Source organism: Sardina pilchardus, chromosome 24 (genome assembly GCF_963854185.1).
Source record: "Sardina pilchardus chromosome 24, fSarPil1.1, whole genome shotgun sequence".
NCBI lineage: Eukaryota > Metazoa > Chordata > Actinopteri > Clupeiformes > Clupeidae > Sardina > Sardina pilchardus.
The window spans coordinates 10,759,925-10,785,411 of NC_085017.1; the positions used below are offsets into that span (position 1 = coordinate 10,759,925).

General features: G+C 42.4%; 1 protein-coding gene across 4 annotated transcripts; it reads left to right on the forward strand.

Annotated features, from left to right (window-relative positions):
• The first annotated feature begins 1,430 nt into the window (after positions 1–1,430).
• On the forward strand, positions 1,431–24,757 carry tuft1b (tuftelin 1b). 4 transcript variants are annotated; one of them, XM_062529980.1, is made up of 12 exons: positions 1,431–1,644; positions 16,758–16,814; positions 17,320–17,394; positions 17,672–17,758; positions 18,081–18,149; positions 18,254–18,340; positions 19,783–19,896; positions 21,149–21,384; positions 21,780–21,885; positions 22,693–22,776; positions 22,967–23,055; positions 23,515–24,757. In XM_062529980.1, the coding sequence occupies exons 1-12, from the start codon at positions 1,591–1,593 to the stop codon at positions 23,585–23,587; spliced, it is 1,131 nt and encodes a 376-aa protein (XP_062385964.1). In that variant the 5' UTR covers positions 1,431–1,590; the 3' UTR covers positions 23,588–24,757. The 4 variants fall into 4 exon arrangements, with proteins under 4 accessions (XP_062385964.1, XP_062385965.1, XP_062385968.1 ...); XM_062529981.1 differs by having other exon boundaries at positions 17,323–17,394; XM_062529984.1 differs by lacking the exon at positions 1,431–1,644 and adding an exon at positions 6,487–6,640.
• Positions 24,758–25,487: the final 730 nt, after the last annotated feature.

Here is a 25,487-nt window from a genome sequence, read left to right on the forward strand (position 1 = left end):
ACCCAGATTTTATTTGTCTTGGGTTGGGTCACCCTGATTGATTTGAACGACTTCACAAGATGAAGAGAAACTTTCCATAGAATAGCCTACATGGCATGAATTAGGTCTTTCATTTCCCTTCAACAGCTCAGCAGAGAAAAAAAGACTTTCTATTTTAGGCATGGGACACTTCCTCAGAAATGTGACAGTGCACTTTTGAATTGAATCATATCTTTCTATTAGGTAATCAGGAAACGTTATAAATCTCTGAATGGTGAAGATTAGAGGTGTCTTGTGTACCAGCAGTACATTGTGTTCATGCTATTGTACCTTTTCCCTGCGTGACATTTCGCCCTCTCTCTCCGATATCAATGCCTGCAGCACAGCATGATGTCAGGAGTCAGGAGAACATTCTGTCAACTTGTTACAGCAACTCTAAATGCTTTAGCCAGTGGCATTTGGCATGGCATACTGATGCTAGTAAATGTCGAAATGTGAGATCCACGGCCCCTCAGAAACAGCTAGAACAAATCTGAGGTCAACAGTTTTATGTGCCAGGTATTGTTCACTGCCAAGCTCCTGCACCCATTTGTGATGGCAAACCGCAAAATCACTCATCAAGAATAGCATTTGACATGAAAATGAATAGCCCACTGAATAAACCTGCACACTTCACTTGAAAAACGAATGTGTTGAAAACAACACAACTTACATCCAGATAGGGACAACTTAGTTTGTGTTGCTTCCAACACCTTGCTTGTGTTATTTGTTACACAATATGTGTTGAAAATAATACAACTTGTGTTGAAAACAACACAACTTGGATGCTTTTTTTCTTTTTTTTTCTCTGTTTCCAGATAGGGACACAATTGTCCAACACTTTTTATTTTGTATTAGGCCTATATTATTGTATATTATATATCATGTTTCATTATATATACATTATATCAAGTATGTGTCCTATGAATCATGTTCTGACTCTGATGCTGCTTGAAGTCTTCCGGTTAGATCTGGTCAGTTTTGTGTGGAGTGTCTGGTTTCACTGCCCTCAACTCGTTCACATGTCACTGCATCCGGCTGTGTTAGAGCTAACTCAACCCATGGAGGGCAGAATATTCTCAGTGCTCTCAAATAGATGCTATAATGAACTAACAAGAGATAACTAACAAGAGAGAGAGAGAGAGAGAGAGAGTTTTCGCCTGTGGTCACAAAAAAGTTCTACAATACAGTACCATACTTTCCTTTACAACTAAAACTTTACTACTATTTTTCACAGCATACAGTCCATGGTAAGGTGTAACATCTTGACCAGTAGTGAGTGCAGTAATGGCTCTCATCACTGGGTTGTCCTCCAATGACTTGTGCCACTTGTGGTATGTGTGTGTCGGATGAATAAATTGACCCTAGAGTACAGGTGTGCGCATGGACATAACTCTAACGCCAGTTAGACCCCCAGAGGAGAAGACCAGTCTTGGCTGGGTTTTGTAGCGTCGTCACTTTCCCTGACATACCTATACTGTACATGTCGAAGAAATGTAATCTTTCTACGGGATACACAGTTTAAGGACTAGGCTACTGTAGAATTTGAAGACCTTGACCAACGGAGTTGCGATGAATGACTACTTTTCTCATGATGATGGGACGGCGAAGGAGGGCGAAGTGGTGGTATGTGTTTATTGAGCTACATTGTAGCTTATATATGTCGAGATCAGTGAAGCCTGTTATTCGTTATTCATTATTCATGATTGGAGTGTCTTGAGAAAACAATGTGGGTTCTCTTCTGTTACTCTCCAACTATTTTTGGAGACGACATAAAACGCGTAAAACAGATTCAGAAGTTGCCATTCGAATACTGCGCTTAGGCAGCCGAACTTTTGATGGGGAAAAACGTGTGTTAGGGCTAAGGGTGGCACTCTTCCAGACATCTGAAATCCCTGAAAAAGTAGCCTAATCATCCAGTCTGAATTACACTGGGGTAAAGTATCTATTCATCTATCTGTCTACCTATTTTTCAAGCGGGTTTTAAAGGACATCGTGGACAAAAGTTGCTATGTTATTATTATTTATCGTCACTAACCACCACACAAGGGGTAAACAAAGACATTAAAGACTAATTATCTAATATGTCTATACTGTACTACCATGGTAGTTTATGTGCATTATAAACTAGCATGTGCTATAGGCTACTACCTACCATGGTAGCCTATGCGCATCATCAGTCTAGACGCTTTCCGCGAGACTTATGACTCAAGGATACCAAGGTATCTAGATAAGATAAGATTATAGTGAACATCATAAACTCAAATACATTCACTTAAAGCACACGCTGACCAAGAGCAGTAGAGGTTCCGTCCTGTAATGATCTTTAACAAGTCAGGACAGCAGCATTCTGCATACCTGAAGCTGAAGAGCAACTTCAACGAAAATAGAAACATCAGCACATGACTATGTCTATTCTAACTATTTGGGATTAAATTTACATTATGTGGCCCAGTTAGCACTTAACAAAAAGAATAGCTCCTGACCTCTTGTAAATATTGGGTTATGTTACATCATTAATGTCATTTCATTTGTGTATGTGAGTTTACTGAACTGTAGCCTATATGATAGGATATTGCATATTAGGGGAATGCTTAAAATGACTAACAGGACTAATGCTCTATGTTTGTCTTTTGCTCTTGAGGGATGTTTTTTTTTTGTTATTATGTTTTTTAGATATAGCAGATTTACCTGTCTGGGATGAATCTAAACAAAAGTGTTGTGCTGGCCTATGTGTGTATGTGTGTGTGTGTGTGTGTGTGTGGGGGGGGGGGGTATAATAGTTGAGCACATGATAATTGAGGGTGTGTGGAAGGGCATTAGTTATGTCTTGAACACAAACAGCCTCTTAACCCAAAAGCATCTCTTTCCCGGGAGCTGTTGTCTTTGGATCCTCTCCCAGCAGTTATGTAACATACACTTGGTGAAGCAAAGGTAATCCTCAAATACCACCATGTAACATCCTCTGCAAGTCTGTGTATGTATGCGCTAATGGGGCATTGTCCCATTGTGCTGCAGTGAGGATGATAAATGTTGAAGTTTGCTTTTTGATCCTAATGATCTCACCAGGTCTTTGTTAGCTTAGTGGGTCACTGTGTGTGTGGCATCAGTGTCTCCTGGGCTCTGTGGGGATTATATAGCCGAGGCACAGAAGGTCATAGCCGTAGTTCATAGTTTAGTTTACAGAGTTTATTGAAGGGTAGTGTGAATGAAGGGGTATGCATGTGCCTGCAAATGGATTGATTTGAGTGGAACATTTGAAATGGTCTGAGAAAGGGCACAGGAGTGTGAGACTGAACTGAAGTGTGTGAATCACTGCCACTGTGTATGAATGGCACCTGTGTGTGTGTGCGTGTGCGCGTGTGTGCGCACGTTCTTGTGTGCATGCATGCATGCAAGTGTGTAGCTGGTGTGTGTGTGTGAGTGAGTGTTTGAGTGTGCACGCGTATGAATGTGTGTGTGTGTGTGTGTGTGGGTGTGTGTGTGTGTGTGTGTCTTTTGTAATTGCGTACGTGCGAGGGATGTTGCTGTTTTCAGGGGATGCGGTTTGGTGTTTAGCTAAGGCTATCCTGATTCATGAAGACCCCTATGCACACACCTAAAATGTGTTGTATTACAGTATATGCTGAGTAACTGCAGAAAGACCTAAACCCTTCCTCTTTTCTTGTACGTACTGTAGACATATAGATATATAACGGGCATCTGTCACTACAGTCCATGACTCCAAAAGCTCTGGAATTTACCCCCCAGTGTTTCCATATCACAATTTACAGCTACTTTGACATGTTTGTGTGTGTGTGTGTGTGTGTGTGTGTGTGTGTGTGTGTGTGTGTGTGTGTGTGTGTGTATGTATGTGTGTGTGTGTGTCTATGTGTGTGTGTGTGTGTTTGTGTGTGTGTGTGTGTGTGTGTGTATATGTGTGTGTGTGTGTGTGTGTGTGTGTGTGTGTGTGTGTGTGTATCTTTTGCGTAACTGCGTGCGTGCGAGGGATGTTGCTGTTTTCAGGGGATGTGGTAGGTGTTTTGCTCCAAAACAATATAGGTTAACCCTCATGAAGATACATACACACAAGGGTGGGTCCTGCATCAATACACTACACACACATACACACACTCGCACACTAGCCCTTCAAGATCTAGACCACATGCTTTTGTCTACTCCAGTGAAACCCAATCCTAGAATCTGACACTTTGTGAATGCTGTCATTTAATAATGCAGGAGCACTAAGGGAGGATTCACGTGTGAAACAGACACAGATACCTCACGGCAGTCTCACTGCCGAACCAAGCATGAACAAGAGCTGCAGGAATGTAGAAAGCTATAGAAACACAGAAAGAGAGGAAGGAAGAGAGGAAGGGAGAAAGAAATAAAGAAAGAAAGAGACAAACACGCAGTGAGCACAGACATCTGTCAAGCGAAGACATAAATGCCTCCTGCATCCAGACAGTGATAAGAATCACTCTTCCTTGGGTCATTTCAGTCCTTCCCTGAAAATGTCATCGAAATTCATCCCTAACTTTTTTAGTTATCTTGCAGACAGACAGACAGACAGACAGACAGACAGACAGACAGACAAACAAGCCCCGATGAAAACATAGCCTCCATAGCGGAGGTAATTAAGAAAGAAAGAAAGAAAGAAAGAAAGAAAGGGAGAACGAAAGAGAAAGTGCATGTGGTTTCAGTATATATTTGCATCTAACTTGCATTTTGCTTTTTCTACTTTGACACGACAATCTTTCCAGTCTGCCAAGGAGTGCATTTTGTTTGCACAGCGAAAGCCCACTCAGCCTTTGGGAAAGCCTTTTAGAAAAGGTTCCCCAGCTGTACAAAACATTGGAATTCCTGCAGTTGAACACAATACCACCCAGAGAGAGAGAGAGAGAGAGAGAGAGAGAGAGAGAGAGAGACAGGGAGAGAGAGAGCGACAGGGAGAGAGAGAGCATGAGAAAGAGAGAGAGAGAGAGAGAGAGAGCATGAGAAAGAGAGAGGAACTGACTGGCCATGTCTCATGTCGGTCGGTCGGCCCCTGCAGGCACAGAGGGGCTTTGTGGAGAGAGTGAACCTGACCCCCCTACCGATTCCTCCTCCTCACCCTGGTCTCCTGGTCTCTCCTATTGATCTCTGGTCATCATCTGGGCGGGGGCAGGGGCAGTTGAATGTACCAAGGATGTATAAGCATGAGGCGCTTGCAGTAACTTTTCTCTGATTTTGTCCATATATTTATTATAACTGTTATATTACATGCTTACATTTTGTTGTCATATTATTTATTGTTCGCTAGACTTTAACCCTGCACCGTTGGACTTATTTGCACCACCACCTTGACACACACACCTCATACTGAATCAATAGTGATGATATTACTGTGCCGAGTCGAAGTGCTCCCAAGTGTTATCCCACTACACAATATAGTTATCCCTCTTACCTGCTTAGAAGTGCACCACATTTTATTTTGTATCACCGTACTTGGTCGTTTGACTACTCGTGTTACTGTATTTTAATAGGGAAAACATGGAGATGTTTGGTCGTTTCTAAATTCATCTCTGTTTGGATCCTAATGAATGAACTGGGCTAGCTAAGTGAGTGCACGCATTGAAACGTGAGAGGTATGTATCAACTCGTCTTAGTTAAGAAAATAACGTGGTTTAATATGAAAAAAAAACGGTGACGTGTTCCTTTAAGCAGATTCAAATGGATCCTTCCGCGTGGGTACTTGCATAATAGTTTTTGAGAAGAATTGCGTCAGCTTGTTTCCACAGTACCCGTGAAACAGGGTGCTGGCTTCTCAAGAACAGCTGACAAACTATTTGAGTTAATTTTTCCATATCAAATATGGAAATTTTACTTCAATTGTATAATGATGTATGCTTTATGGTTTGATGGTGTATGGTTTTATTTATGTATCTATTTTTCAGTTTCAAGTCAAGTCAAGTCAGTTTATTTGTATAGCACACTTAGCAACAGTGTTGTACCAAAGTGCTTTACATAAAACATAAGAAAATACAATAGGCTAAATAAATAAAATAACAGACGTAAAACATCAAAGATAACAAGAGATGGCCCTTGTGTCAATATTTATAAAAGACAAAAATGAAACAAAAAAGAAAGAATTCATGGGAGAGGTGAAAGGGTCAGGTTAAAAGCTTTCTAAAGCAGTTAACACATTTTAGCCAAGAATCCATCACATATGGGAGACCTTAGAGATGAGGAAAAACATTGTTGAGTTTAGCTCTACCTGTGGTTGGGGTATCTCAAAAAATTGGGAGCATAGCCAAAGCCACGCAAGGTGATAATTCCGTAAGTCACCTGCAGGGGGTGCAGTTGGGCCTTAGAGGGGGGAGGGTGCGTTCAGGCTGGGGTGTCACACCCGACCCCTCCCTAGCTGATTCACAAACACACAAGGCAGAACCATTGAGCTCAACCGGGGAGGTCCCAACAGTGACGCTCTTAACACATGTCTGTGGGTGTGTGTGTGTGTGTGTGTGTGTGAAACAGACAGACCGAGAGAACAGTAGAAAGAAAGTGATTAGGGGACTCCTGTCTGTGTCTACAGTTGTGAAGCTTTGTTTGAGTCCTGTTGCGGCGCAGTTGAAAAGCTTGTGAAGTCAATCCTGTGCTACAGGTAAGAGTGATTTAGTTTCAGACGAGTTAACGCTTCTGTGTTCCCAGATGATTTTAGCGGCTATGTGTTTCATAATGTGTTAGTGAACATAGAGAGAAATGTTAGATGTTCTCTAAAACAGTGTTCATTACTTCATTATAGTCATTGATTCAATACTGAATACTGTACTCAATACTGTTTATTGTAGAAGTTGTGTGTTGTAGAAGGTCTTTATCCGACCTTCTGAAATGTTTCAGAGTTCTTTAATAGGAGCCGGTACGTGCCAACAAATGATTTGGCGGTTATCTCCCTCTCAGGGTTGCTGAATTTGATCTCTGTCCCACTTCAGAAGCTATTAAAACTCATTAGAAATGAGTTTTCTCTAATTGATTTCTAGATTAATCTCAAAGGAGCGTAAAGTCCACGTATTTCAGTCTCTCGTTGTCAAGGTAATATGAAATGGTGCAGAGCCTGGATATGTCTAGGATTTCATTCACACATGGATTCCAGATGCCTCCATCCCATATTACTCTTTCCCTATAAGACTTACTGTAACTTTATTTAAAACGTCTTGTGGTCCTGAGATATGTGTGTTTACGTAGGGCCATGTCTCAATGTATATGATCCATTGTCATAGGCAGTGAAGTAGCTGGCATGGTAAAGGAGGTTAAGCTTTATGTTTTGTTCTTATATGGATATTGTACCCTCATTAATGGCTAGATGAGGTGTTCAGTATATGGCTGAGAAAATGGCTAAATAGGGAAGTGAAAGGATGAGGATGATTAAGGCTGGAAGTTGTTATAGATCAGTAATGTCATTGCTTTAGTCCGGAGCATGAGTGAGCCGTTGACCTGGGGTCAGAGCTTCTGACAGTGACCTCATGCGATATCCCTGTCAGTTGCTGTAACTGAGCAGTATGTGTCCGTAATGTAGATTCACCCAGAGTGAGAGACCCACCACCTCAAGCTGGTGTACTGTGTGTGTGTGTGTGTGTGTGTGTGTGTGTGTATTCCCTAACTCTCCACCTCAAGCTGGTGTGCAATGAGCATGTGTATATGTGTGTGTGCAGTGAGCATAAATGTGTGTGTGTGTGTGTGTGTGTGTGTGTGTGTGTGTGTGTGTGTGTGTGTGTGTGTGTGTGTGTGTGTGTGTGTGTGTGTGTGTGTGTGTGTGTGTTCCTTCACTCTCCACCTGCATCAGGCACTCCAGGTGGGAGCAGTTGAGGTTCCCCTTTCGTGGTAAAGCATTTTGGGTGCCTTGACAAAGCACTGTATAAATGTTGTTGTTGTTGTTGTTGTTGTTGTTGTTATCATTGTTGTCATTGTTGTTGTCCAAAGGTCAGTTGTGTTGTGACAGATTGCATGAGGACATGGATGAGAAAGGATATTACTTTTTGGACATCAGCTCATCAGATCTCGCTGTATCTTTGCACGGTTGCAAATCCAAAGATATAATGCCTTCATAATGTGAAGCACCAATGAATGTTATTGAGTTTGGAAAGGTAATATTTCTTCAGATTAGGATGTAATTAGGGCTGTCATGGTGGTGAGCATAGTATAGTGACATTGCGGTCTCACTTTGTTTGTCAACTTGGTCCGTAATGTCTTGATGTGTTGTACAGTGGCAGATTTTGTTGTACCTACTAAGAGTTTGTTGCATTGAATCTCGTCTTCAGTGCGGATACACACACACACACGCACGCACGCACGCACGCACGCACGCACGCACGCACGCACGCACGCACGCACGCACACACACACACACAATCATTTGTTTACCCTTACTATTAGATTATGTCAAACATCTGGCATTGTAATAGGCTAGCATTCATCAAGTCAATAGCTATGCATAACACATAACAAATATTTTTGAGCTTCGTTCCTAAATATCAAACCCATGTGAGAAGAAGAGTTCATGCCACAAAACTCCAAAGATATCAATCATTCCTCAGTCCACCCAACTTCCCTGTTATGTAACATTTGTTTCTCCAAGCAAACACATACAGTGACAGATGGCTTGTCCTTTTGGATTTCTGCCAAAATACAGCACCTTCTTCAGGTGCACTGGTTATTAGGAATGAGAATTATGAACGGCATCAAGATTCTTATCATCAAATGTTAGTGATTGAGGAGATCATTATGCACTTCAGCACTATTGGATTGATACCATACCAGTTCTCTTATGTTGGAGTGTTTATAAATTAAACCGGTCAGGTGGAAGATTTATCCAAGATAATAGAGAAATCTATGACTAATTAGCATTTTGGGCAATTTTGGGGGAAGAAACAGCTTACATTACATGTATTCATTCAGCCTTTTATCCAAAGCGACTTAGAATAGAAGGGCCATTCTCCTCAGAGCAACTCTGGGTTGCACTATTATAAGCTTGATAAATGCATCCTATTGACCTAAGATGGTATTTACAATAGCAGATACATCAATGTGCTGTTGATAAGGGCACAATGGCTCGGTTTTGAGTAATATTGTATTAGTGATTTACGTCAGTTAATGGATTACATATTCATTACGTTCCTGAACGTTTCCGCAAACAGAGTGTACCCTATACTCACTGTCGATAAAATTAAAATAAAACAACATACAATGCATGATGTAGGCTATGCAATATATGCATAATATGCAACACACAATTGAAATTACAGTGAAATGCAGCCAGAATCGTATTAATTCATTGTGCAAAAGGTTTTTGTGTTAGTAAATAGCGCTCAGTCGGGCAACGTCTAGCTCTTCCACCAACACGCTTAGGCCAATCCAAACTTTTCTCATCTGTCGTCCCTCGTCAGCCCCAAATGTCTGAAACCCCAGCTCTTCAGAGAACACCTCCTCTTATAGCACTACTACAGACAATTGCACTCAATGATGCACTTATTACACTCATTGATGCACTTATTGTGTTTTTTAATTTGTTGTTAGAATTGCTCTTAAAAGCCTAAATGTTTTTTTTACCATATTGTAAGTCACTTTGGTTAAAAAAAACATCAGCCAAATGTAATGTAATATAAATGTAATGTAAACATACTTGAAGGACACTATATTTCGCTATTGGGTTAATTTATCATGATGTTAAAACATCACTAATGGCAGAGGGAATAGGAGAGAGGCGCGTCATGGCGCGGGCTTGTTAATGAGTGTGCTCAGTGAAGGAATGTACTTAAACGCTTGCCAGCGTTACCTCTAACAGGACACACATTAACATGTCAGAACGCAGCGCTCTCTTCCTGCCCCCATCACAGTATGCGTTATGACATCCATTTCTGGCTCTAATGGGCCTTAATGACTTTGGGTAGAGTGACAGACCAAGGAGGGGTGGAGGAGTGGGTAATGGCTGTTGAAAGGGCGTGTTTGCATGTGTGTGTGTGTGTGTGTGTGTGTTTTGAGGAACAGAACATTGTGTCTTCAAATGCAAGGCGTGACTATAGGGAGTGGAGTCCATTGCACTTTTTTCGTGTATAGTGTTGTTCTTCAAAGTACTGGTGTGTGTGTGTGTGTGTGTGTGTGTGTGTGTGCATGTGTTTGTGTGTGTGCTTTGCATATATGCTTACGTCTGTGCTTTGAATTAAGAACAAAATTATTCATACCCCCTGGCAAATGTTGATTCAGTGTTGATTTTCTCTTGACCAATATGTTTGTTCTGACTGAAAATTACACTGCCACATCATGCCAAAAGGTTGTAAGACAATGTGGTAGAAACATGGAATCATGATTCTTTTTTAACATTTTGTACGTGTGCATGAGTGTCCTTGATATGTTCAAACGCGAGACGACATTTATCCTCACGTCATAGGTTAGGATCAATGGCGTCTGAAGGAAGTTTGATGTAGACATGTGGCTTGAATGGATCCTCTGCGTCATGTCTACTCAAAACAGATGTGAAAGGCACAGGCTCTTATCTGTGCTGAAAAGCATTAGTCTGCATTCCACAGCTGGGTCCTCAAGTCTCAACCCAATCTCAGACACTGACCTCATTCCCCCACCAACAGCACGGGGAGAGGCCATGCTGACTAGTGACTACATACGCAGACACATACACACTTAGCTCCTATACAAACAAGCACGCACAGTTAAACATACATGCACACAGACAGTACATAGACACACATACACACGTACACACACACACACATACACATACATACAGTATGTCCACAAACATGCCTGATCGAGCATACAGTAAATAGGCACACAAGTACACACGTACACATACACACACACACACACACACACACACACACACACACACACACACACACACACACACACACACACACACATGAACATACACATTGCATACACAGACAAGCATAGGCAATTGTGTCTATATATCCCTATATTAGAGATATTTGCTCAAGTGTCTGGTATGTTGTATGGAGGATAACAGTGTCTGGTAATTTTTGTGTCGTGGACAACGGTGACACATGTGGTGACAGCATACCATAACAATAACACCACGCCGACAGAAAAAACATTCTTCCTAGACTACACACTCCCACTGTACCGTAATCTCGTCTTCTCACCTGTGAGGGTTGATCCTTCCACCCTCTCGCGGGTTTGGTCTCCTCCTGTCCTTGTAAGGTATGCCTCTCTTAGGCCTCACTCAGGTGAGTCACGGACACTCACCTACTGAACTTCACCTGAGTCATTACCTGAGGCAGCGGGCACACTTAGCGGGCACAGCGGGCACAGCTAGCGGGCACAGCGGGCACAGCTAGGGCTGCCAGTAGGTGGTGAATATTCCAGTTTTAGAAATCAGCCGCTTACAAATAAATGGTCAAATTCACCAGCAACTCATTAGTGTATCATTGTGTATCTCGCACCTGAAATCTACCAGCCACGTTTGTATTAGTTTAGTTTCATTGAATAGTTTATTTGTTTATTATAGTTCAAGTAGCAGTTCAAGCCCTGTGCCATGAGTTTAACCTCCGCCAAAGGAGGTTATGCTTTCATCAGGGTTTGTTTGTTTGTTGTCTGTCTATCTGTTTGTTTGTTTGTTCGTTTGTCTGTTTGTTTGCAAGATAACTCAAAAAGTTATGGATGGATTTCGATTACATTTTCAGGGAAGGTCTGAAATGACCCAAGGAAGAAGGGAGTGATCCGTATCACCGTCTGGATCCAGGAGGCATGTTATGTTTTCACTTGGCGGAGGTTTGCACTCTGAGTGCTTTTCTAGTTTACATCTGTGGTCCCTGTGCAAGGGGGATAAAAGGTCAATACAGACAATACAGGCAAACTATTACAGTAAAACAGATCATGCCAGCGTTCGGCTGTTGGTTGGCACTAACTTCCATCTCCGATCAGCTAATTGTGATCAGGCGATTATGTAACCATCTTGTACAAGCCTGCACACAACCGTTCCTCCCCAATGTGCTGTGCATTCTTCATTTAAGCTTTTATTGCCATTCCTGGCTTCTGCCTCATTCTTGTCTCACCTCAGAGAGGTTTACAGCTCCGCTGTGACTTGCTGGAAGGGGATGAAAGGTATTAGCGCGCTCAGTCCTTGTGGGAAGCTACTGACGCACCTCTCTAACTCCCCGGTGCTAATTTTTGCCCCTGCATGCTACCCCTGCATACAGCTGTGGTTGTAGAACCTGCTCACACATGCAGTCTACCCTCTGCCTGTGTACCTTCTTGCCTAGTCACCCGATGTATTGTATATGGAATAGCTGTTTATGTTTTACCCCCCCCCCCCCAATGTGTGTGTGTGTGTGTGTGTGTGTGTGTGTGTGTGATGTACTCTGTTCTGTTGCCCACCCCCACCATGATTGTAGTAAACCTGCTCAGACAACACCAGGACCTGCGCTGCCAGCCCACTCGTCCCTGTGCCAGGTGCCCCAGGGGTGCTTCCCTATGGGTGTGTCTGCTGCCACACAGCACAGTGGGAGGGAAAACCTCAATGTTCCCTAGCTAGCCAGCTGACCATCAAGCATTACACAAGATAGCAGGAGGAAATAGCAAATCGCTGAAACATAACCCTAACGTAACATCCCTTGCCAGGAGTTACTGCGCCCATTTAAATTGCTCCCCTGGAGGTATGTTTGGTCTTGCTCTGCCTCCACTACCCACCCAACCCCACCGCACCCCTCACCCCTAGCTCACCACTACAGTGCCAGGCAGAAGTCTGAGTCAGTAACTTCCGTGCAGAGTTTCCAGAGGTGGAAAAGTCCAGCTTCAGAAAGTAAAAGTCCTACCATATGGATCTGTGCCAACCATTCACTTATACCAGCTGATTCTAATTAGCACAACTCTTCAGCCGGGTATAGGGTTGCTAATTGGTGAGATCACCTGTGTTAAGTGTACAGTTCCCTAGATGGCCAGGGCTTTGTCCTCCTCCCTGCATCCCCATTCCCCCACGGCCGTATACCTGTCTGGCTGTGCTTTAGAACGACGCCATTGTCCTATAGACTTATAATTGCTGTGTTTTGGAGTCTAACAGTGTGTTTATGGCTAAAGGTGGAGACGTAGGGTTCATATATAGGGCCATACCTGCAACACCTAGTTACGTGCCGATATAGTTGTGCTCAGTGAAGATGAGTCAAGCTGGATTTTAATCAGTTAATGAATAACCATAACTGTGGCAACGTTCATTGGAAGTTGTGTAACTGAAGTTGATTTGCTTTCGTCAGAGCAGTAACTCATTATTGAGTTATCCGGGTGTGTGATGTGTGATCTGAGGGAGTGTTGGCATAACATTGTGGTCAGCCATGCACTATGTACTCCCGAGGTTAGAAAATGGAATACCTAGGATTTGCATTGGGACTTTGCCATCTGTGATGTGGCGACTTAAAAAAAAAACGTTTTTTCTTTGCTTAGTCACTGCCCAGGGCTTAGATTCCATTTAACGTGATCATAATAGTCCTCATTAGTTGTTTCTCTGGCCTGTTGCTGTTCAAATGCTGACATCTCACCAAGTTTTGACCATTTAAATGCAACATGGACATAACCATCGAGGTCTGGATGATGAAGGACTATACCAAACTCTGGCCTCTTCCCAAGCCTCTCCTCAGTGGCTGTGCCATCTACAGTAGGCTACTGCTGTTGTAGTGGGATGAGTGACAACTGAAGCCCAACAGTAATGGCAGGAATGCAGTCAGTCCATTTTCTCAAAAAGGTGCCAGATCTGTGCTCACATGCAACACGGCCTGTGCCGTGTGTGTGTTTGTGTGTATGTGTGTGTGTGTGTGTGTATGTGCGAATGTGTGTTTGATCTGATTTAGGGCTTAAAATGGCCGACCTGTCAACTAGAAAGGTGCCCAGAACAGGAACGTGGGGAGTGTTAGAGACAATGCTTTGAAGAGGGAACACCTGTACTTCACCTGGCATGCAAATGTGTGTGCGTGTGTGTGTGTGTGTGTGTGTGTGTGTGTGTGTGTGTGTGTGTGTGTGTGTGTGTGTGTGTGTGTCGGACATTATGTCCAGGTGCACTCACACACATTGATTGCATGTGCATTTGAAGAATCCAGTGAAAGGCAGGCAGTGCTGAGAAGGAGTCCGATTTGTTATGCAAATGTTGTGTAAAAACGAGGACAATCAAGGGACATATTCAAGGCTGTGCCAGGGACAAATGCAGGACAAAGCAGCAGTTTTTCATTGATGTGCTTCTGTTGAGACCTGCTGCACAGCGGTTGGGAAGCAAGAGTGTACTTGTTCAGTGTGCTTCTTTTGCGTTGCCCTGGACAGACCCTAGTGCTAACAGGAAGATCCTGTCCTGTTCTTTCTTTTGATTCATTTAATTCATCTGTATTTTTTATTCATTTTTTTTCAAAAGAACATAATGCGTAACGTGAGTTTCGTGTCTCTTTCTCACATACACACACACACACACACACGCACGCACACACACACATGCACAGTACACACACACACACACACACACACACACACACACACACACACACACACACTCACACACACACAAACAACAATAGCAATACAGGCTTCTTAAAGGAATAGTTCAGAATTTTGGACATAGGACCTCATTTCCAACTTTACCGAGGTGATATAGGTCGGTGGAGACCGTTTTTATCGCGTTTAGCCCCTTCCTTCAGTTGCAGCGTCCCCCTTTGCTAACGCTGGTTTTGAGCTAACACATTTCTACGGTAACGAGTTTCTACGATGTTACCGTTGACTTGCGTTATCTTGGCACCAGATTAACACGAGATGAACGCTGCAACTCATAGGAAGGGCAGAAATTCACCGAAAATGGTCTTCACCGACCTATGTCACCCAGACTGAGTTGGAAATGAGGTCCTATGTCCAAAATTCCGAACAATTGCTTTAAGCTTAGCCTGGGGGAAGAGATGTCATTGAAATCAGGACCTGGTACATTAGGTTCATAGAGAGACTCTTTTATGTGTCATTACGTCTACTGCATTATGTACAGTACTTCTTTCAAATGACTTTACACGTGTCCCTCTCTGTTTCTGGAACATTCAGTTGTAGATTCATTGGGGTCTGTTTGTTTGTTTGTTTGTCTGTTGTGTTATGGATGGATTTCAATTAAATTTTCAGGAAAGGTCTGAAATGACTCAAAGAAGAATCCATTACATTTTGGGGGTGATCCGGATCACCATCTGGATCTAGTAGGCGGTTATGTCTTCTCACTTGCCGGAGGTCTGCACTCTTGGAGTGCTTTTCTAGTTTCAAATGATCCCATTGGATAACTGTAGCAGAAAATTACCTGTGATGAGCCAGAAAGAAGCTTTTTTAGAGACAAAGAGACAACCTAGTTGTAGGCTATACACACTTTTTTTTGATGCTGTGAGGGAAATTCAGATTCTGCATTTATCCCAAACCATGAATTAGTGAAACACAAATTGCAGAAACACAGTTGCGTTATAGTGTCAGTTTTAGACATAGTGCAAGACAGTTTCATAATATTGTGTCCTTATTGCACATATATGTCCTATGACTATCTATATGGACAGTATATATGTGTATGAATACATAGTGCTTAAAATACACCAGGTGCAAAAAAGAGTGGGTGTAGCTGCAAAAAGCTGCAAAGCCAAGCACATACTTAAAAACACACCTACGCACAGCATAATACAAACACACTTAAACACACTTAAACCCACATACAGAGAATAATACATACCTGTGAAGTGTACGTTGTCTGTTTGACCTCACAAGGATGTGTGTGCTCCAATGTCAACAGAGTTACATAACTTTTGGCTGTTGTGCTTTTCATGAGAAGAAAGTGTTTCATCCTCTCCATTCAAATGTGTCTTTCACCCTTAACCATTTGATTTTGGCTTTGTTTAGCCTACCTGAGAACGAACCTGCTCAAATTTAACGATTATTCTTCCCATGACAAGGGTGTACCCACTGTCTAAAAGGGAATGTTTGGAGGCCTGTCAAAATATGTTTGACAAACGATCAGTCACGGCAACATGAAGGTTTTAAATCAACACCATTGCATAAGCCAAAATGCAAATTCACCTGTGGCATTTGCACGCATGTATGCATTGTGCTAGGCAAGAATGAAGAATAACATAAAGCCAACATAACATACTGAAGAATGACAGAAACGCAACATACCGTACTATAGAAAGTATGATAGTGATGATACTTTATACCTGACATGTCTTAACGTGATGCACTAAAACCTGATGCATTGCATTAAAAACATAAAAATGCTAGGATTGCACAATACATTCAGCATTGAGCTGTACTGGCACTGCAGATCTGGAAGAAACTTGCTGATGTCATGAGGTCGACACATTACAGGAAAAGTTCTAAGTGTGTTTGATTTGTTGATGAAGTGTGTTGACACACATCATGAGGGTGTTAAAGCATCTGAATTGTGGGCTATTCCAGTGAATTGCAGTGTCAATAAAAACTATGAATGAGAATATGTGAGGTCATTCCTCAAGTGTTTGCGCAAGAAGGTGTTTTATGTCACCAGGCCGGCGGCGGCTGTGAGTTGGTCATTGTGTCAGAAAAGTGACCGCGATGACTCACCGTTTTATACCATAGTGGGAAAGACGTCTTTTGATCAAACTGTGTGATGTGTCCAAAGGTAAAACTCTAGAGCACCTGCCTCCATGGTGTTGAAACCCCTCCCTCCTGTCGCCGTACTTTCGTGAGTTTCTTCTCATCCCTCTTTCATTTGTGTCTTCCTCCAGGAGAGGTGTGGGCGACTGACAATCACTCTTCAGGATACCAACTGGAACCATTCAAAAGTGCGTATGAATTAGAACTAGTAATACTTTAAGATTTCTATAGCTCTATAGTAGTGTACTATACTTATGATGTTCTGTATAGAATACCTCTATAATATCCTTACCCTCTCTAGTGTTCCTATAGTACTTCTGCAGTATATATAATATAAGATTACAAGTATTCCTATAAGATTACTGTCATATTTTGTCCCAAATGCTCTAAGATTTATTAGTTCTTTTTTGAAAGGGATCAGACTCCCAGCATAATTCATGCATTCCTTTTTCCGAAAAATATGTTTTTGTAGCTTACTTTGTGACTTTGTGCGATTGAAATGGCGTGACAATCGGATTCTTCCTTCTGGATGTGAGGCTAGGGGTAGCCCTGTATGGAACGGCTCTCTGGGCCAACCGGATCTCGGGCTGATGTCGTCTGAAATGAGATTATCTTTGCCAGTGCTGATCAAATGAGTGCTTAGTGCTCTTTCTCAAGGACTCGTCCACTCTGCTCTCCTTCCCTCCACTCTAGCAGCCTTCCTCTGAGAGAGAGCAGCAGAAGCCTGAGTCACTGCCACCGCCGCTTGAGGAGACAGAGGTCATCAAGGTAGCTTTCTGTCTTCTGTGCTCCCAGTGGCTATACAGTACATGTGTGTCTAAGGAGGGTATATCATGATTATGTGTTTAAAGAGGGTGTATCATGATTATGTGTCTAAAGAGGGTGTATCGTAATTGTAAGAGGGTGTTTGCTTGTGATTGCATTGTGGGTGTCTGATGGGTTTGTTTTTGGTGGTTGTGCTTGTGTTTACGGTATGCGTGATGTTGTGAATGGATCTGTTCAGGGTCTAAGCATATTGCTAAATTCAGTTCTGTTTGAATTGAAGGTCTACTTGGAGAAGCCGACAGAAAAAGAGAAGAAACAACGACAAAGTGTCAAGATGCTGACAGACGAGGTGTCTCAGATACAAGAGGTCAGCCTGAATTGGAATGTTTATGTGAATTTAAACTGTCTGTGTCTGTGCCAGTGCAAAGAATCTTTTCAACCCCAGACAAACAGACCTTTGAATGGTGTGTATGTGTGTGTGTGTGTGTGTGTGTGTGTGTGTATGTGTGTGTGTGTGTGTGTGTGTGTGTGTGTGTGTGTGTGTGCGTGCATGCGTGCGTGCGTGCGTGCGTGCGTGCGTGCGTGCGTGCGTGCGTGCGTGCGTGTGTTCATATATGCTTGTGTGCCTGGGTATATGTGATATGTATATTAATGTTGCATATCTGTAATGTTGTCTAATCACCCCATAGGTCCGGTACTGTTTGAAAAGCCTTCGGGAGCAAATGGCAGCCAGACATAACAACAATAACAACAACCAGGTGATTGTATAAGTTATGTCTTCTGTTGTGTGCAATGTAAGTAGTTGCTCATCTTCATCATAAGATTTATGTATGACTCTACATCTCATTTTCCATTCCATCAGTTTCCAACCAATGGCTTCAAACTTAATTTGGCCAGCATCCAGTCAGTGATCATCAATAGCAATGTTGTCGATCCACCTCTGACCAGGGTAAGTCTACTTAATCACTCAAAGTCAATTAATCGTTCACTTACTCAAACGCCTGAAGCTACATTAAAATGTAAAAAAAATTATTTAGCAGACCATTTTAGATTTTTGGAAAGTACCGGCTGCAGATACAGCAGGGTATTTAGCATTTTTGATATCCCCAATGTTCTTTCATGTCTTTAGCATAATGTTTTTCAGTCAAGACATTATTTGTGAAAACAAAGCTGGGCTTTAAACCAGCCACTGAGAACTGTCACTACATTTTGTGGACATCACCAATTGTATCTTGTCCAGGCAGGTAGTCTGCTGAAAAAGGAGCCATTTACGATTTACACTCAAATGCTGGCAGACACACACAGACACACAGACACAGACACACACACACACTCACACACACAGACACACACTCACACACACAGACACAGACACACACACACACACACACACACACACAGACACAAACACACACTAACTTAATGCACTGTGAAATGGCCGACTAATTGCCATGGTTCACACAGGCTCTTAGTACATTATCTCCCATTTCTGCTGAGTAACAGTGAGGTCAGTGGGCTCACTGAGTGGCTAATCTGTGTTTGTGTGCGTGTAACAGTAGACCCGGCAGCCATTAAGAGCCCGACCTCACCCCTGCTCTGCCCTCTCAGGAAGACAGGAAGCTTTTACAGTAACGCATTCCTCCCCATTCCAAACGCACGAGATATGCAACTCTGTGCAGACTCTGAGCTCAGCCTCTAAAGAGATTCAGTTGGTCACAATTGCTGAGCTCACATACTGGGAGTGAAAATCTGCAAACGCTGCAGGATAGCCGACCAAACATTCCTGGGGGGGGGGGGGGGGGGGGTATAATTGTTTTATAATCATGCGTTGTGAAATCGGATGGGGATTCAACCCGAAGTTTGTTAGGCCCGACTGAATGGGGACTAAAATCGAGGCAGAATCCCACGCGGTAGGCCCATCTTTGCTTAGTTGGCAAAAGCAATCACATTCTGAATCCAAGTCCACTCTGACTTATATGGCCCCACACTGTGAAAAGCCTCACCTCTGTGGCTCCGAAGAGTGCTATGTTACCCTGTCTCACTCTCTAAAGCCTCTTTCACTCTCTAACGCCGACGACCGTCACCAGAGGGAGACAGATAGGCGTTTCAAGTTTGTGGTTGCCAGGATACAGACGTAAACAAGAGAGTGAGACACGATGGCTCATTTGTCTCAGCCACATCTCTCACGCTGACTGTGTGTCGTTAGCCAAGTCTGGACAGTTTAGGTCCATGCTATAGTAATTGCCATGGCTATTGAAATGCATGTTAATGTTGCAAAAGAAAGGCAGAATCTTCCCATGACAATTCTAAAGTAAATCCATTAATTTCCCATTCTTGTCTTTTTTCGTGCGTGTGTGTGTGTGTGTGTGTGTGTGTGTGTGTGTGTCTCAGGACGAAGAGAATGATGAAGATGAGTGTGTGAGGCTGAGGGATGTGACCCGGCACCTGTACGCTAAGCTGCAGGAGTCCGAGAAACGGCACCAGGAGGAGAAGGCCATACTGCAGGTACTGAAGACACACTGAACTGAACACTAACTATCTTCTTCCTTTACCTTTGGCTTACTGTGACTTTCTTTCTTTTGCTAAATTGGACAAAGTATTCAAAAGCAAAGATCATCGCCGCGCACTGGTGTAATAATAATACGAAATAGAGTGAACGACGGGGAAAAACACAATTTAACACGATTGAGGTGATGTAATACCATGATTGTTTATTGTTTACGCAAAGCAAACCTGAAGTTCAAAGCGAAATGTGGTTCTCTCTAAATAAACAATCATTCCCATTACATAATATACCGTGCCGTACTGATCTGATATTCCTGTCACCAGCGCATAGGATCCAAAAACAGCCAGAGCACAAGGATTTTGTTTTGTTGGACAAAAAGCGTACTTGATCAAAATGGCCTTAGGGCACCTTTAGGAACATGGATTCATTTACAACTGAGCTTTATATAGCATACCAGCCCATAATGTCTAATTGTCTTTGTTCTTAATTACTTGGTGTTTACCCGTTGTTTACTTCACATTCCAGTGATTCCACTGTGATTCTTCACAATATATTAATTAGAATAATAACAAGAATTATAACGGCAGGCATTTGCTTTGAATCCTCTCCTGAATCAACTTAAATATTTAATTAATCAGCTCTCCTTTTCTGACACAATCATCCATCTACGAGCTGCATTCTCTTACTGTTCACTGTCTTTTCCATATTCTCTTTTCACTGTTCACATGTTTCATAGTCAAACATAGACATTTCTAACAATGCAATTCTGCCCATTCGATGGTCTGTGGTTGAGTCCATGAGAATGTGAAAAATGAGAGTGACCTCATAAGTATGTCAGGTCAAAGCTGCCTTGAGAGCTTTCCAAGTGCTTTCCAGATTCGCCCAGATTCTGTTCCTAATTTTCACAGGAAAAACTATGTGTAATGGAAGCTGTCATCTGAAATGTGGTAGCCTATTTTTCATGTATAATAAGAACCCAAATAGATTTGATCTTCATGAGTGATGCAGTTATTGAATGTAAACAAAATAAGAGTTCTATAAAGTGCCACATTCTCCGGTAACATTAAAGAACCATTAAAATGGTTGTATTGTATAGCTTTAGATAGATTGTATAGCTGCTCACACACACACACACACACACACACACACACAAAGGGCTGTTTACAAACACAAAGACCTAGAGTATGCCAATGTCTTTCAGCTTCTGAGCCCTTTTTCACTCCAATATGTGTGTAATGGCGCCCCCTGCAGGCTAGCATCGAGACATGGCGCCAGCGTGCAGAGGAGCAGGCCGAGCAGGTGCAAGAGGCTGAGGCCAAGGCCAAGGCCGACACCGACACCCGCGGACACCAGGTGCTGGAGCTCCAGAAGCTGCTGGGAACCATGAAGGAGGAGAACAGCGCCCTGTGCGACAAGATGGCCGCCCAAGAGGCTGAGCTGAAGGAGCTGAAAATGCTGAAGGAAGGGGGACAGGAGGAGCAGCAGAGGTGAGCGGCCAGTCACTATGGATACGCTCACTTAGATGGATCATTTGTTTTTGTTTTTTTTACACACAGGATATATATTTGTTATTTTAGTGGTGGTGTACTGCATACAAAGCAGATGTTCACCATGGCACACCTGTCTCTGGCATTCTACTCCATTATCCATAGCTCAATAAGAGATTACTTCTTGTAGTTCCAAAGCCATCGTTCCACTTTTTTGATGTACTCCTTGTCCATTGCATGCTATGTTCTGTTTGTGCTGTTTATTCCAGAGGAAAAAACAACACCAATAAAAAGAAAAAAATAATTCTTAAAATGGCTCCATCAAAGCAGCGGATCATGCACGCAGGGAGTGGGTGTGGTTACCAGGGTAACGGACACATGTTGTTCTTTGTCAGGTCGGAGCAGCTGGAGAAGGAACTGGCCCTGCTCAAAGAGAAAATCCATCACCTTGACGACATGCTCAAATGCCAGCAGAGGAAAGTCAGACACATGATTGAACAGGTTAGAATGCTATAAACATGTTAATGCACTAAACACACACTATACACGCACACACACACACACACACACACACACACACACACAACGTCACACCTTAGGACAATTTGTGTAAATGATAACTATATTGTATGTCACAGATTTTTAGACTGTGTAGTTAAATGTAGCAAAAAGTGTCTGTTGTATTTATGTGTATTTATGTGTATTTATGTGTGTGTGTGTGTGTGTGTGAGAGAGAGAGAGAGAGAGAGAGAGAGAGAGAGAGAGAGAGAGAGAGAGAGAGAGAGAGAGCAGTTGTGGTGTGCTGGTGGTCTTGCATGGCTTGTGAGGGGGTGTGTCAGAGCAGAGACGAGTGGTGTAAAGCCACACCAGTCATGAATAAATGATTAAAAAATGAAGCTTACTCCTCTCAATCCTCCCCTGTGGCCACTTACCATGGCATCTGCACAGGGGGAAGGGTCTTTACGTTTCCATTAGGCAGTTTGTGATGATTCCATATGGTCTCTGTGTTTGTGCATATGTGTGTGTACATTTTGTTTGTGTGATTACTTGCATCCGTATGTATGTGTACGGGCATAGAAGACTGTGTGTGTGTGTGTGTGTGTGTGTGTGTGTGTGTGTGTGTGTGTGTGTGTGTGTGTGTGTGTGTGTGTGTGTGTGTGTGTGTGTGTGTGTGTGTGTGTGTGTGTGTGTGTGTGTGTGTGTGTGTGTGTGTGTGTGTGTGTGTGTGTGTGTGTGTGTGTGTGTGTGTGTGTGTGTGTGTGTGTGTATGGATGCAATGTAACTGGTGTGATGTGTCTGTATTTACAGCTACAGAACTCCAGGACTGTGATCCAGGAGAGAGATCGCCACATTAGAGACCTGGAGGAGAAGGTGGCTTTCCTGGAGGCAGAGGTCTGTTCAGCTCTCACCTTGCGTGTGTGTGTGTGTGTGTGTGTGTGTGTTTTGGGCATAAATGTGTGTGTGTGTGTGTGTGTGTGTGTGTGTGTGTGATGTAGGGCTTAAAATTAAATTGCTATTATGTGTTTGCAATCTTTTCCTCATAGCTCCTCTTATAGCTTCGCTTTTTCTTTCTTTATCACAGAACCGTGAGATGCACGATCAGATGGACTTCTTGCTGGGAGACCAGAAACCTCAGCAAACAATTCTGCAGAGTCCACAGGTGGTCTACAGGTAGGCCACAGTAAAAACAGCATACCAAAACATAGGCTTACACATCAGGGACAGCTTATAATTATGGTTGGGTGGCCAAGCTATCACGCCTTGGGATAAGACTCAATAACTGATGTGAGAGAGACAAGAGACCTTCTGGGAGCTAACTGTTTTCACCTACAAACAGAGGCAGCCATCTTACTCGGGCAGCCATTTTATTTTGTTGCCTGGCAACTGCACAGGGGAGCAAGGCAGACAGGCACCAGTTCAGACACAGTGCAAAGTAAAATCTAAATGTGACCAAAAGACAACTGAGAAGGGTAAAGAGAGTAAAAATATGTTTTTCTCCTTTGAATAACCCTTTACATTTACTTTCAATTCAATTTCAGAATGCAGAGATCACATTAAAGAAGCAAATATACACTTGCACCTCCATCACCATACCCACTTGTTCCTCATGTCCTCTCTATTTCCTTTCAGCAAACCCCTCACGCCTACCAGTCTCACCAACAAGTCTCTGCCTTTCATCAAAGTCATCGAAATCAAGTCCTGAGCAGAGACTCCTTTAGACAGCATTGAAGTACTCTTCTGACCTGCCAGTCAAGCTTAGCTTATCAGCAAATCTGCCGCAAAGTAGCTGCTGTTGGCTTCTTGAAACAAACTGTCATATATACCTATATATATACAAAGGGTTACATCCACAACTGTGTTTAGAACTGGAAAGAGATGTGTCACTTCGAAGACAGTGAAGATGCATTGGTATAATGGGACAGAAAAAAATAACACATTAACCAACACAATGAGAGTGTTCTCAGCCTAATATTTGACATAGAGAGTTGGAACCATCTCAGAGCTGGTCTCTGGCCTGGTGGCAAGGTCCATGAAAACTTGTGGATGAGCTCAGGAAGCTCTCTCCAAGGTTAATGTCTCCTCCCAGGGGAGACAATGATTGAACCCACGCATTATAAACCCTCAATTCACAAAGGTTTCAACTCCAGTTCAGTGGTTAGTTCCATTCCGGCACCTTAGTTTCATGGGTTCAAGGTTTTCCCCAGAGAAAAGACCTATATGCATGACAAAGTGGCTCCCTATTAAGCAGTTATTTAGATCTGGTGACTGAACAGCAGCTGGTCACCACGTATACGTAGTCATACAGTATAGGCTTTTGATTGCATGAGCTGTAGTATCAATGTGAATTTGTCTGAACATTATTCATCTATTTCTTGCTTTATTCATGAATTCTTTTTGGTTAGGATTTTAGGAGGATGAGATTTTAGTAGGAGATTTTTAGGAGGAGATGTTAAGGAAACCGCATTCTTTTGTCAAATACGAGATTATGGGGGATCTATAGAGATAGGCTTTCCTGTTTAGAGAATAAATTGTTTCAACTATGGTGTCCTTTTTTCTTCAGTATCCTGTTACCATATTAATATCATGTCATGACACAGGGCTATCATACAGATATTATTCATCTCTAAACACTGTGTTGGGGAATCATTTACTAAGATATACAAATACCAATAGTGTCTGCAACTGTAGAAATTACATGAGTTATTTATTGTTGTATTAAAATGCCACTCTGTAGCCAGTCCCATATCACATACTGTGAAAACTGTTGTACAGTTATATATGATTTTAGTTTTTTATTTACTTTTTATCTTTGCCTTTCTTGTGGTGTTATCTTTTCTTCCACCCTGAAGGAAATAAAATCCATTGAAAAAGGCCTGATGCTGTCACTGAACATTGTGTCCTAAATGTGTGCATGTAATAATTTTCCCATGCTATTTACTTTGAACAAAATAACAATGAAAATCTAAACTGGCAAGTGCATTGCTTTTGTGTCATAGAATATAACTATCCATGACTTCAAAGTCATTAGGCCTATATACCATGCAGGTTCAGATATTTTGAGCTAGCCAAAAAAATTGGATAGCCTAGCCTATTTCTCGTGGCTGGTTCCCACTGTACACAATGAAAATGCTTTTGTTGTGGAGATGAAGGATTAACAACAGATCTACTAGGCCTATCAACGAGAACTGTGTCCAAAGAGCTGTATCGACAAGGTGTTTCATCGCACAAGATGTCTCTGGACCACTATTCTCGAAGTTGCACGGCTGTGATGTATGCTTCTACATGCTAAGTGAACGATTCCTATCTGACAAATTCATCAACCATCAAACTGTCTCTGAAAAGGTTTATTAAGGTGAAAATATTGCAGGCCTAGGCTACTTTTAAGTGTACGCCTAATAGCAAACGTCTACTGCCATCTTGTGGTCAACAACTTGAGACCACTTAAATTGTGATGGCAAAACCCACAAAAAGGTTCTAATCAAAACAAAGCACATGATGAATATAGACCATAGATAAGTATAAAGTTGTAAATTAAATTTCAATATTTTGGATAGAGGATTAGCCTATGGCTGTTGACTTATATGTTACTGAATGTAGGCTAT

What these genes read in the sequence shown, in the direction of transcription:
- tuft1b (XM_062529980.1), top strand. Translation starts at nt 1,591, where the DNA reads ATGAATGACTACTTTTCTCATGATGATGGGACGGCGAAGGAGGGCGAA. An exon ending in ACAACAATAACAACAACCAG is followed by an intron (nt 18,150 to 18,253) that starts GTGATTGTATAA and finishes CCATTCCATCAG; the next exon opens with TTTCCAACCAATGGCTTCAA. An exon ending in AGGAGAAGGCCATACTGCAG is followed by an intron (nt 19,897 to 21,148) that starts GTACTGAAGACA and finishes CGCCCCCTGCAG; the next exon opens with GCTAGCATCGAGACATGGCG.